We start from the raw sequence: 14498 nt of genomic DNA on the forward strand, positions 1-14498 counted from the left end.
CTCAAGAGCAATTTCTGAGGGGGACACCAAAATGATTGCTGCAACACAGCCTACATTGTGATATGTTAAATGTATATTGAGGAACCATAATTAATACTCCTGGATAATTTATAGTTAGTAACTGAAGGGTTGTCTCAACTTGTTCAAATGTAGTGTTTCTTATCAGTCAAGTATGAATGCAGGTGTACAGTATTTACAACCAGCAATACCAAGAAAGGCCAGAATGTACTGTACACTGTATGGGTGCAGTTTATGTAATTACAATGGGCATGGTACAGTCTCATCTAAAATAATCTCAATTGAACCATCAAAAAGTCTTTTGCAAAATTGCGAAACAATTTCTCTTGGTGTCAACACTTTCTTGGCAAGAGTCTGTGGTTCTATAAATTGTGGGTGTGGCCAGTGGTGGAACTAGAGTTTTATTAATGGGGTGGCCAAGGCTACTTGGGTCACTGTTTTCATTAATATATACAGTATAATCTGGCTCTATAAGTGCTGGAACATCAAAGTCTTTTTAGGAAAAAAAAGCTCAAGCAGGGATTCATAATGGCATTTATGTATTAAATAACACGGTGCATAGTTTATTTACAAAACAAAAATTCAAAGTGAATTTACACACCCTAAAAAACACTGCAATTTGACTTGACAGATAGCAGAAATGGACTGCCCAACAACGTTACAAATGTACAGGATAATATTTATGTTCATATATATCAGGCCCGGATGCAGCCTGCTTTGACTGGGAGGGCAGTGAACATTTCTGGGGGGGCATCATGATAACGGAAGGGGGTCGTATAATTTTTTATATAACCATTATGTTAGCATTTTTGAGTCTGCTTCACGATCCGAGCGTTAATCAGGCACGGAGCCATACGTTATAAACATTCGGGGCTTAACCCAAACCTATGACATATCCTGGGTTTGGTGTGATGCTGGATATAGGATCGTCCACAGTGCGAGCGCGCACAGTGCGCGAGCAAAATTTTGGGGCATTTATTTGAGTGCAAAATGGAGCTCTTTGTAAATTAAACCGCCGCCGCTTCCTTTGGTAAAAACCTTGTCTATGAAGGTGATGTCTTTATCATTTCTGGCTCCAAATTATCAACAGGGGAAGCAGAAACATGCATGTAGCTTGGCTGAGTACTCTAACCAAGTATGAATGCGATGCCTACCTTGGCTAAAATGTGCACGCTTGCAGAACAGGCTGCATTGGATTGCTGTCATTCAAACCATGCTCGCCTTCAACCATAGCAGCGGTAACGTTGGTACAGAGAGACAGGGAAGTGCTTCCACTAGGACCAGCACGCTCTGCCTGCTCTGGAGTAGGCTATGAGTTTAATATCCCTTGTCGCAGGAACAGTAGTAGATGGTTTTGGGATCAGAAATCGATGCATGATAAAAGGTTTTTCTCTGTAGGTACAAACACGCACGCAAAGAACAAGCAAACGAAGCTAAAAGACTAGCCTACTGTAAACGTCTTTAACCCATGTATCTTCTACGAAAACAAATAAAGATTAAAACTGAAACAGAAGTATGAAATTCCAGGGTTCCAGGGTATGATTTACAGTTGTCATGGACGCACACACGCAATCTCAACTGCGGTGTGAAGCGCATGTCTGTGCTATTCTCCGACATGCACTCGAACAATCACTGCTGATAGAGGGCCTAAAAGTTTGTACAGCCCTATTTCTGATACCGTGGCAGAAATTTAGCTGTGGCGGGCCGCCACGGCAAAATCAACATAGAGGAAAAAATATCGATAAAACACTACTAGTAGTAGGGAGGACAGACCAAAAATGTCTTATCAGTTTTGCTCCGTCAATTTCGTATGTAACCTAACGTAACTTAAACAAATCCGAAGTCAGATTTCAGTTACCTCTTTTAGTTTTCTCACAAATCCAGTTTTTAGGCGTGATTTTAGGAAAAAAATTTAAACGTTCCACCGCTTTAAACCTTGAGTTTTGTGGCACCGAGAAGCTGTCAAGCTCCCTTTAAGAACGCCATTGTTCTACGTCACAGAGCTCTGCTTCTAGCCTATGGAGGACCAAACCTGCCATATTTAAAAATGAATGAATGAATAAATAAATGTCCACATCCATGCATTTAGACATAAATAAATGAATACATGTATTAATTAATGCACAATTGTCAATCAATATTACCTTATAATTTACATGTATTTATGTATTTATTTGTGTATTCATTTATTTATTCATTTATTTATTCATTTATTTATTAATTCATGTATTCATTCATTTATTAATTCATTTATTCATTCATTTATTCATTTATTTATTCATTCATTCCTGTATTTCTTCTTCTCAATATGTTAATGAGATGTGTCAATCAAAATAGGTAGGCGGTATTTGACACACCATTGGCTAATCGTTTTCCACGCTTTGTATTCGATTATGTAGCCTTACATCCATCCTTGCTGTCATGGACAACATAGCCTACATGGACAGGCTGGCCGACCTTGTTGAAAACAAAGATTTAATTCACCATATATGATATTTGGATAAACAAACATGTTATAAAGATTTTACTACGTTAGTTGTGGGCTATCACTTAACACCCAACTTCACTACGCTGACCGGCCAACCATGTGTTTACCCCGATAAAAACGTAAACATTTTAAAATAAAAAATCCTGATTGTTGATTGTCAAACCAACATATTTGTCCTGTGTGTAAGAGCGAGATAGACAATCTGGCATATAGCACCCAATCAAGCAGAAGAGAAATTTGTGAAGATTGACGTCATAAAGTTAATCATCGAAGATGAAAAGTAGCTTAGTCCTAAATGGAGTTAGCACATATCTAGCCCCATAGCACATATTTTACAAAGACTACGGCAACAAAAGCCAAACGTTGCCACGTTATGTTGGGAATGGGATGCCGTTGCGACTGTTATTGTTGGAGCAACAAGTTGCCTAAATAGCCTGTAGCCTATGCCATGTTTATGTACATGTCAGCTTTACATGTAGAAAAGAAAATCTCAGAGAAGGTGAAAGGCTTGGTGACCGGCGTGGAGAAATGCGCGTCTAGTGTGAACAGCATCGCGCCATTCGTAGTATATTGTGGCCCTCCAGGGCGCTTCGCAGCCAGTGTGTCCCAGGCGTTAGCTAGATTGAATCTATGGCTCTGGATTGATTGCAATGTCTGAACATCAGTTTCCACGCCTACTGGCCTCCTCTCATTATCATATTGGGAACAATGAATGAATGAATGAATGATTGAATGAATGAATGAATGAATAAATAAATAAATGAATAAATAAATGAATAAATAAATGAATAAATAAATGAATAAATAAATGAATAAATAAATGAATATATAAATGAATGAATGAATAAATAAATCAATACATAAATGAATACAAAATAAATAAATACATAAATGTATAATATATGTAACTATTGATTGACAATTATGCATTAATTAATATATATATTCGTTTATTTCTGTCTAAATGCATGGATGTGGACATTTATTTATTCATTCATTCATTTGTAAATATGGCAGGTTTGGTCCTCCATACTAGCCAGGGCGGGAAATATGACTTAAATTCTTTGTACATTGCAAGCTAATGCGGTGTCCAGTACTTAGTTAAATTGAGACCACAAATATGCAAATGTTTGTCACGTTTAGCGTTACTTGCAGTAATGTACATTTTTGGCCACTTGGGGGTGTATTTAACGTTGAACAGGGTGTTTGTGTGTGCTTGTTGTGACATTGCCCATTATTTTTAAATACCTTGATTTGAACACGTTTGTTTGTTTATGATGGACAAAATGTATACACTAATTGTATTATAAATAACTTTAATAATAAATTACTTTATTTAAAGGGATATGAAACTTATGGTCCGAAATGTAGTCATTGCCTGTGAAAAAAAGAGAAAACAATTAGTAATGTGTTAAAACCGAGAATGCACATGCACACAAGCCCTCTTGTTCAAGTGACGGGATGCACAAGAACGAGGAGAGCTAAGCCTATTAATTTTGACCGTCAACCAATCAACATGATAACTTAAACGTTGAGACTACAAACGGACTGATTTACCTACATGTAAAAATGGTACAGTATGTTGGTATATTAAATATAATATAATAATCAAAACTGCTAAATCCTTCCCTAACTACCCTATCTAGCATAATAAAACAAAACGTTTTTTAAATAATCAAAAAGCCTACGCTTGCCCTCATTACTCAAATGAAGCCGGTCAGGACTGTAAAATTCCAAAACAGGACGCGAGTAGGGATGGAGATTTGAACTGATTTCACTATTCGAATAGTATCTGAAATTATTTTCGAATATCCGGATAATCTATTTTGTTAATGTGGTTCCGTTATGTAATTAGCCTGACGTGACGCAAAGCATACAGTAAACACATGAACCACCACACATTCTGGCAATAATTGGGACGGTTAAACTATTAGATTAAATAAGGGTTGAATAAAGAAAACAAATGAAAGATCAATTGATTACTAGACGAAAAGACAATGAACTTGAAAAAACGCTGCGTCTTCAGACTTAGGCTCTTAATTTGGCGGAAAAGCGATTAGCCTATTATTATGTGAAATAAAAAGTAGGCTACATTGGACTAAATTAAACACATTGGGTAGACTATCCACCATAAAAACGAAAGACACACGGAGAAATATTGCATATTAACTTGGATATTAACTTGGAACCGGAATCCTATAGGATACGGTGCGCCACCACACAATGCCAACATAAACAGCCGATTACGCTAGGTCTACATGGCTACTGGTAAGAAAATAAATAAGCCACAACTGCATTAGCCATACGCATTTTTATTCAGGAGAATTAGCATGTAAACATGCTCAGGGGAGAGGCGAGTACGGAGTCAATTTACGAGCAGGCCGGCGTAGAAAAGACTGCAGGAACTGAGGTTGCTGCGAGGTACTGCTTAGCCAGGACACTATGCTTCTTGTAGCGCCAAATGAAATGAAAGGAGACTCGCAGCAGAACACAGGCGTAGCCTACCTTTTTTTGGATGGTTTTCATCATTTTCTAACGTCACAACTATTAGAATTCACAACACGACGCGACGGTTTTTCAATAAAACATTTTTTTAAATCAAATTACGCTCATAAGTATTCGAAAAAAGTATTCGAATACTAACTTACTTTAGGATATCCGGATATTCGATTAACCACGCCCATCCCTAGACGCGAGTGCCTCAGAAATAATGTATTTGTCCTAAGGTAAATGACACCCTCGTTTTCGAAGGACAGATGCTCCAGGAGAAGATTTGTTTCCCTAACTATGTGTTTGGTGGTAGCATCATCCACCGGCCGGGGGAGAATGGAGCACACGGCAAAGCTTACTTGATACTGGTACCGCTCCCTAACTTTGTCCATCAGTTCCCGCATTCCCCTGAGGATATCCTAAGGAGAATCCCCCTGCGCTACGTTGTTAATTCCGATATTTATAAATATTTGCAGCGGGCCACTGATGGTGGTGAGGTGGTGCAGCTGTTGGTGTGCCGACCTCTGGAGTGTAGTTCCCGGGTGTACCCACGCTAAAGCCTCCGGTATTGCCACCTCCACCCCGCGCATTATGCTGTCCCCCCAGATGGCAACAGTGCGACCTTGAACAAAAGAGAATAGATTGTTTAACAGTACTATCGTTATCAGGTTGTGCTGCTAAAACATTAATGTGATGAATAATTAAAAACGTATTTTTAATGCATGAAATGTATTTAGGAATAGGCTACATTAAAATGAACAGTTAGTTAGCATATTTGCTGCAGACTCCTGGATTTCGTTTAAGGCAGAAAAAAAGGACACATTCTACATTCTCTACATTGTACATGGGTATTTTGTCTTGGTAAAAAGAATAAGACAAAATACCCATGTACAATGTAGAGATGAAATAAATAAAAAACATACCTGCGCCAAATGAGGTGACACGATCCTGCCAGCATACCCTGAAGGGTCGAGGGACATGCGGCCTGTACATTGAAGTAGGATTTGTTGAAGTCGGATTTGTTGAAGTCATTGTAAAAGGAAGTCAGAATGGTCCAGTAAACGAGGTGTGAATGGTTTTACTGTATGCAAATATTGTCGCGATTGGATCAAATTAATGATTAACATCTTGGACAACCAATTACTATAAGGGGCGTTTCATGATAATTTTATTTAGAAAAAAACCAATGACAGTTTGTTTGGCAATATTTTGAATAAAAACAATGCAGAAACAGGCGGCAAATAAACAGGCAGATGTTTCCCTTATAAAAAAGAAAAAGGCGGGAACAGATTTAATTCTAAAAGGCCAACCAATGAGAGGTCTTTATGGCAATTTTAAATAAAAACAACACAGAAACAGGCGGCAAATAAACGGGCAGATGTTTGCCTTGCATTGTTTGAAAAAGAAGAAGCGGGAAACCCTATTATATGACAGGCAGATGTTGGATGCTAATCATAACAAACAATTACACCTTGCAACACCTACTGATAGACAAGCTAATTGCAGCCTTAATTCCAAATGAATGGAAACAGTGAAGTGATAATCTCTCTCATATATATCCCTGTTAATCAAATACAGTGTCTATAAATTATCTTCAAGACCCTTGTAGCAACTATCTCATATTCTTTGTGAATTGAATCACAAGAAAGAAGAGAATTGCAGCACTTTACTTTAAAAGGATGTGATTTTCCTGTGACATTTGGACCTGTGGAGGGAATTACATGCATCTGTTAAGGGACTATATATATTGGATGAACTATTTAACAACACAAAACAAACAGTAAACTTTTTTTTTTTTTGGGGGGGGGGGGGGGTTATCTATGTATCTAGTTTGGAAACCTACAGGTTGATAGCTCTCAGAGGACAATTGGGCACCTCTGCATCCATGGTGAAGGTTCAGGGGAGCAACTTTTATCTATTACTTCTATGTTAGCTATGACAGTTTGGCTTAACAGGGAGTCACCCCATTACAGGGCCCCCTGTCTCATATCACCAAACTGTATTATTTTTAATCCTACCTGTATCTATTTTTATGTAGACAGTTTGGCTTAACAGGGAGTCACCCCATTACAGGGCCCCCTGTCTCATATCACCAAACTGTACTACTTTTAATCCTACCTGTATCTATTTTTATGTAGACAGTTTGGCTTAACAGGGAGTCACCCCATTACAGGGTCCCCTGTCTCATATCACCAAACTGTACTACTTTTAATCCTACCTGTATCTATTTTTATAGACGTAGTCCGTTTTAATATTGCAAAGCTAAGTCTGTCAGGCCCACTTGATCAGACAACCCAATGCTAAAACCAAACAAATACTACTACTACTTAGCCAATGCAGCTATCAGATATTATGGCAGACCATTTGGCTTAACAGGGAGTCACCCCCTACTGGGGCTCCCTGTCTCATATCACCAAATGGTCCATCATGAATATCCTCAAGCTACCACAAAGCCTGAATATTACATACCGATAGCTTTGTAGTGTGTCATTTAGCTAAGTCTGTCAGTGCTGCACAGGCCCACTTGATCAGACAACCCAATGCTAAAACCAAACAAATGACTACTTACCCAATACAGCCTGAATATTACATACCCATCGCAAGACTACAAACCTATTTATAAATCCTAACCTCATTCTCGTAATAATCTGTGAGTAATGGGTATTCTACCACTGAGCTGGCTACTCTGTCATCTTCCTCCTCTTCATAATCTATTAAGAACCCACCTTTCCCATTAAAACTAACTACTCTGCCTGGCCACCAACATACACTATCGTCCTCACTGTTAATAAACATGTGCGCTATTCTTTTCCCTACAAGATCCTCTGCACTAACCGGTATTAATACTAGTTTATTTTCCTGGTATTTGGTCCATAAGGGCAACCAGTACTGTTTTCTATAGCCATCGTATTTTATTTTGAACAAATGTCATCTTTTGTTCTTTTACAATCTATAACTGTCCCATTAAACCACCTAGCTAACCCACGCTTTACATACAAATGTTTAACTCTCTTACCAAGTAACTGCTGTGGCATTTCAATACTTGGAAGTCTGACTATACTCAACCCTCCCCTCCTCCGCCCCAGATCTTGTGCCTTAAGGTGCTGTTCAGCAGCATCCCTCAAAAACTCTACCTTCCTATCAGCAACAAGATCAGCCGGTGCAGCTCCACACCCTTCATCTAAACTAGTGTCTACAGGCTCAATGGCATTAACAACAACACTCTTCAGATTACTGATGAGCTGATCTACAGGGAGCCTCTTGCCATATTTTGATATATTTAAAATCCCACTATCATTTTTCTGCCCCAACACAAAACGACGGAACTTTAACTGTGCAACTACTGCTAGTATTAAATCTCTCCCTAAATTACTTACCTGTTCATTAACCTCTAACTCGCTTGTCCATAGTCCACCATACTTACCAAGTTCAAGAGTGAGCTGTTGTTTCCTGCGCACTGCTTGAACCTCTCTAGCTACCTGCCTATCCTGTTGGTTTCTAAGCACATGCAATCTATCCTCTCTAATTCTATGCATTCTTTCACAGAACAGTGCCCTCTGCCCTTTCACAGATGTCCGAGCTGAGGCGAGAACTTCAGCTCTTCTATCTGGATCTAACCCTGACAACCATTCCCAGGACCTATTCTGCTTAAACATGACCATACCCTCTAATGCTATTTTGCTTGCCCTGAACTTTGATCTAATCAAATATCCCAAAATCCCTCTCGCACAAAACATTTGTTTTGGGCACTGATCTGAGGACATGATAGTGATCTTCAGACACATCATCATACCGTCCATGTTCCAAGTGGTCCGGTACCAACCTACAGCAAACTTTCACTAAACTAGCAAATACAAGTTCTAGAACTTGTTGAGTCATAGCATCAAACTCTTCTGACGTTGACTCCAACAACTTATCTAAGATGGGTCCTCTGTGGATGTCTACATCCTCAAACAGAGTGACCTCGCCCTTCATAAACTGCCTGCTGTCTGCCTGCCACTCTCTAAGCTTTAAAACAAGCGTTCTATACCTATCATTCATTGCTAATACATGTTCTTTCTTGGAAAGAACTCTCCAGAATGGTTCTGTAACCTGTTTGGAGATGAGCCCTAATGCCCTACAACCTGCTATAAACTGACTAATATTAAGGTCAGCATGGACAGCCTGAACTAACCTGTTCTCATTTTGAGATAACCGTGTAAATTCCAACAAGTCAGGGTAAAGATAGTAAACTCCTGCTGCATTATAGAACGTTACATTAATATGGTTACCTTTGAATGGAACCAATGGAACATGATCAGAACCGTGCTTATTAAACAAGAAGGTTCTGAACTGGACGGGTCTGCCACTCTTCTCACAGCCGCGCTCCTGCACGGTCTTACAAACAGAACGGATGAGCCTCACGGTACCGCTCTCCCCCCTGATTTAAGGGTTGAATCTAACTTTACGCAACCTACCTTATCTCCTTTAAAAACTAATGTCTCCCACATATCTAAAGTAACACCTGTTTGATGTGCCAGTCCATCATTGACATGCATCCCACAAAACAATTCATTGACTACAGCAAGTTTAGACTTTTCTGAGTCAGGTAACTGAGTATAACCATCGACTATTTCTGGCAATATTTGCATACGGTACTGAGAGAGTATTTCATTAAATTTCTTCTCAGTACTTGCTCTATCGCCTACCAAATTAGTAATTTTTGAAAAGATCCTGTCAGAGAGCCCACCCCTATCGTCCTCTACATGCACCGTGTTGACTACATCATGCACCATTTCAACAATTGTGTCAAAAGTGCATTGGGCAGAGCCGGATGCTTGCTCTCTAAGACCTATATGTAGCCTAGTCCCATCAGAAAAACAAACCCCAGCGGTTCCGAATTTGTGGCCCAGTTTACTTGTACCATCTGTTGTAAGGGTGAGGTTGTCTTCCTCTATCAACCTACTTTTAATCTGTTGCAAGGATACATGTCTGGCCTCTAGTGTTACATTTTTACACGTTGACACGCTAGGTAAACGCTCTGTTTCTAATCCTGACATGTTTTTTAAAACGCAATCTATTACCTCCGTTGCTTTATTCATACTTACCCCTAATGCCGAAGTCAGCTCCATTACGGTCTGCCTACTTTTATCATTATATACACGACCATCTAACGTTGAGACTAACGCGCTTCTGGTCTGATCTTCAGCTTTAACACTTCGATCCTGCCAGTACAGTATTTGGTCATTTAAATCGGTCATTTTGTCCGGTAAAGCTACATCTTTCCTCTTGAGGGGTTTGCTTTTATCTTTTACTCTAAGACCTTGCATTTGGAATTGCAAGTTGTGAAGGTTCTGCTCTAGTCTCTCTCTCTCTGTTTTGAGCTCTGCATTTACCTGCTCGAACTCATGCGCTACTTGCAAATTACCTTTACATTGAGCTTTAAGGTGATCTATTTGATCGTCTTTCTTCTTAATTTTTCTAGTTGTTACGTACGTTGACCAAACTTTGTCTTTCCGTCGATTTGATTAATTTAGCTCTAAGCGATTTTATTTATTTCTCAGCCTGGTATATTTTAAGCCCCATATCTTTACGTTCCTTAGTTAATTTATCTATATCTACTTCTACTTGTTGGTACTCTATTTTAGTGTTGTTAACTATTCTAACTTGTTCATGTAAACCAATCACTAAATCATTAGCTTCTCTAACATCAAGAATGTCATTTTCAGTTGTCTCACCGGCATCATGAGACGCGCAGGATGGAGTTTCTACTTCACGCCCATATGGAGGCGGTAGCTCAAACACCTCACCTAGACATGAGTCTTTATCACTAACTCTGACTAAATTATTACATCGTTTTATCACCTTACTTACAACAGTATGTACTCTCTTCCATATCATCGAAGTCACAGTCGTGGAGTTTAAAGTTATTTTTAACTATATTAAACGTTACAAGGTGCGCCGGCATTTTAAATGCTAATTTGTGACTACGTGTAATAATCTCGATCATGATCCCATTTGTTAATGTTTCTAATGGTAATTTACCACAAACCCTAAGACTATTTGGATCTAAAATGATACCTAAACTTTTGCAAGTGGCCATGCGTTGCTCCCCCTCACCTATGAATGCAATTTCAGTACTGAAATGGCGGCGGCTTCGGGGTCTAGTCCAGATTGACATGGCAGGGGGGGAGGGAGGGGGGGGGGGGTGCTTGTTGATGGACCCCGAAAGCCGTGAATAATCGAGGTGATGGTGTACTTCTGTGTGGACATACAGACATCCTACTCTCACTGCTGTAAAAATGTAGTCTACTGTATACAAATAAACTTGGTATTAAAAGGAACATAGCTTCAGTTTACCAAGTAATCAATATGCTAGGTAATGACAGTGTTGGGAAAGTTCACTTTCTACATGAACTTGTTCAGTTCATGGTTCACAAATGTTAAAATGAACTAGTTCAGTTCATAGTTCATAATTCAGAATGTTTAACTAAGTTCACAGCTCCAAACATTTCTTTCAATATGTTGCAAGCTATAATTTAAATCTCTGTTTGCAATACCGCTCTCACACTTGCCAGGCATAAGGCTGAAACTTTCAGATGCAACACTGATGACAAAGACGTTCAAAAACAACAATGTTTTACGTTTATGTTCCTGGCAGACAATGTTGCCAACCAGCTGCATTCAGGGTCCAGCTGAGCTAGGCGTTCTCAACTACATAGTTCCCTGTTATATGCTTTTGCAAACAAACTTTGGCCCTTTTTTTCCTCCACAATTCCCAAAATTCCTGTGGAAACTTTCCGGAAACTTTCCGGAAATTTACCAGAAACCTTCTGCCCCTTTGCAACCCTAATTACATACAGCTCAAAACTATTTTTACTCACATTGCTTGTGAGTGGGCAGAATCCTTACACTCACATCAATGAGTGAGACTTGATAGCCCTAGATTTATTTTGCTTGCTAGTTAGCTCCTTGTCATGACGGAGCGCAGTTACAAGGAGTGACTGACTGCTATTATTAACCTCTAGAAATCTATATTAAAGTTTAAAATGTAAAGACGAAGTTTAATTTGTTTTGTAACGTTGGATAGAACGGTAGACCGGACACCATCAGCTCACAGCAGGCAAGCCTACTGTACAGTAGGCAAATTAGCGAGCGTTGTGAAAAGAAATAAAAACACATTGCACCATAACGATTATTTACACTCGCACAAATTCTCTAAAATATATTTTGAGGTAAGACATACAAAATTTTGGAAGTATATGAGACCAAAAGGGTCACAATTTCAAGCCATGCTGTAGTACAATAGAAAATGGTATATTGCTAAATTCTTGAAACATGTTGCCATTTAATCTAGGCCAAACAAATTCCAACAATTTGCCTATTTTGTGACAAAGCAAGATTTGAGGCTACCCACATTTAAATGCTTTAATTGAACCTTGTAATCCTTTACAGACCCCCTCACTCTAACCTTGACCCTGTGTGTTTTGGTGTGAATATGAATCTGACACCTCTCCTCCTCTGTATTTGCTGCTCAACCTCAGCCTATGTTTTCACATCTCCGTGAGTATAACCATTTGACCAGGCATAACATACCTGAGTTACCAGAGACCAATGTTAAGTCGTACAGAGAAGTGAGAGTTTGATTATGTTCTGTGGCTGATCACAGGTATGACATTGGACTTTTTGATTGTTTTTCCTCTAGACACGTGTGGACCAAGCTGATACTGACCCACCACTGGCCCAGCACCTTCTGCAGTGTATATGTTCCTTTATCTTACTTCCCATAACCATTAACCCTTATCCATGATCTAGTGATGTTCTGCTCATATGATTAACTATTAGGTCACATGACTAATTCTATCGATTTGTTGCAACAGGAGCTCACTTACAGTACAAATGTTATCAGTGTTTCCTCTAGGATTTGTTTTAGCAGTGGGGGAAGGTCTGTTCGAACAACAACACCCCCCCCCCCCCAGCCCCGTCGCCAAATGTTTTACAAATGAAACGGAACTGACACTTTGCTGCAACACAAACAAACATTTATTCACCTCTATTCACACACAGTGCCACCACCTTCTTCTCCTCCTCTCTCCTCTCTTTCTGCGCTCTCTCCTGTTACATTGTTTTCTTCTGCTTAACTCTGCACTTCCACTTCACTCTGGTCTTGTGCTTCACTCTGGTCTCCTCCTCTATCCACCACTTGCACTACTCCTGCCTGTCTGCTTCTGTCACCTGTCTAATATTTCATCAGGCAACTAGTAATAACGTTGTAAAATGTTGTAGAAGCCACCACTAGTGTTTCCTCCAGATAAAAAAAAAACCTTTTTCCCTCTTAGCGGGAAAAAACTATGCAAATTAGCTAGGTAATGTGATCTTTAGGCTACCTAATTATCTTCATCATCAGACGTCTTCCTTTTCTTAGAGAAATATTTTAACAAATTCATCTGATAATGAATAATAGTGTTATGATTCATAAACAAAGTTCACTATATTTCGGAGCAGGTTAATGTTATGCTACTTCAAGACACCCCTTCCACTCATTAAGTATGTTCTAAATGGCATACATGCTGCCAATTAATAATTGACGTAACAACTTACAGGAAATAGTCAGTAGCCTAGCCTATTGATAAAGGTAGGCCACTCTAAAGCACGTGCACACTGTCTGCTTAATGATCTTGACATATAGGCTAAGCATTATGTAGCAAATAATAATAATAAACCCACTATTAATTACATTATCTTAATGCAGTGTAACTACTTCAGCATAATATTGCACCTAAAATACAAAGTGAGCAAGGGCGTTCAGCAATCGCTATTGGTCAACAGCCACGTGCAATTTAGCTAACAGGTAAAGAATACATACAACGAAATTCACCAGTTAACTTAATTTGAATCAGCAAGAACTATAGACTAATACAATAACAAGCTTCAATGAACTGACAACATAAGTTAAACGATTTACAGTTCTCAAGGACGCACACATGCAATCTCAACTGGCTACCATCCGGACATCGTCTCTTTTTTCTTTCTCTCCCCTTTCCCCCGAGTGGCACGGGTGCCCGTCGTGGTGTAAAGCATGTGTCTGTGCTATTCTAAGACATGTACTCTAACAATCACTGCTGATAGACGGCCTTTTGTACAGCCCTATTTCTGATACTGTGGCGGCAAAATCAACAGAGGAAACACTGATTATGGATCTATCTATGCTTTCTGAATCTACCAGACTGTGATTGGAGGATTTTACATTTTGCATTACTACAAGTGACTTTGCAATTACCTGTAGTTGCATGTATACATTTGAGCCAAAGGACTGATATGGTAATATATTGAGGTGCTATTGTGAGCTACTGTGATGATAATGTATATCCACAGATGGAGCATTGCCATCCCAATATCAGCTACTGGACTGTGCACGGCCTCTGGTAAGAGCAGCATAACTAAACCATACTATATATAAGTATACATGACATGATGTACTTAGTAGTGAGGTACATTCTGATATAGACAGACTAGGGGAATC

The 14498-nt window shown here is 39.2% G+C and overlaps 1 protein-coding gene across 4 annotated transcripts in view; it reads left to right on the forward strand.

The window, feature by feature from the left end:
- The window catches only part of rnaset2 (ribonuclease T2), a 56684-nt gene that overhangs the window by 782 nt on the left and 41404 nt on the right, over nt 1–14498 (forward strand). For 3 of the 4 annotated variants that reach the window (XM_084709160.1, XM_084709161.1, XM_084709162.1), the window contains exons 2-4: nt 12431–12538; nt 12681–12735; nt 14351–14400. In XM_084709160.1, the coding sequence (XP_084565286.1) occupies nt 12474–12538; nt 12681–12735; nt 14351–14400 (170 nt within the window). In that variant the 5' untranslated portion in view covers nt 12431–12473. The other variant, XM_084709165.1, reaches the window with a different exon arrangement.

Source organism: Hypomesus nipponensis, chromosome 11 (genome assembly GCF_054491055.1).
Source record: "Hypomesus nipponensis isolate SF chromosome 11, ASM5449105v1, whole genome shotgun sequence".
NCBI lineage: Eukaryota > Metazoa > Chordata > Actinopteri > Osmeriformes > Osmeridae > Hypomesus > Hypomesus nipponensis.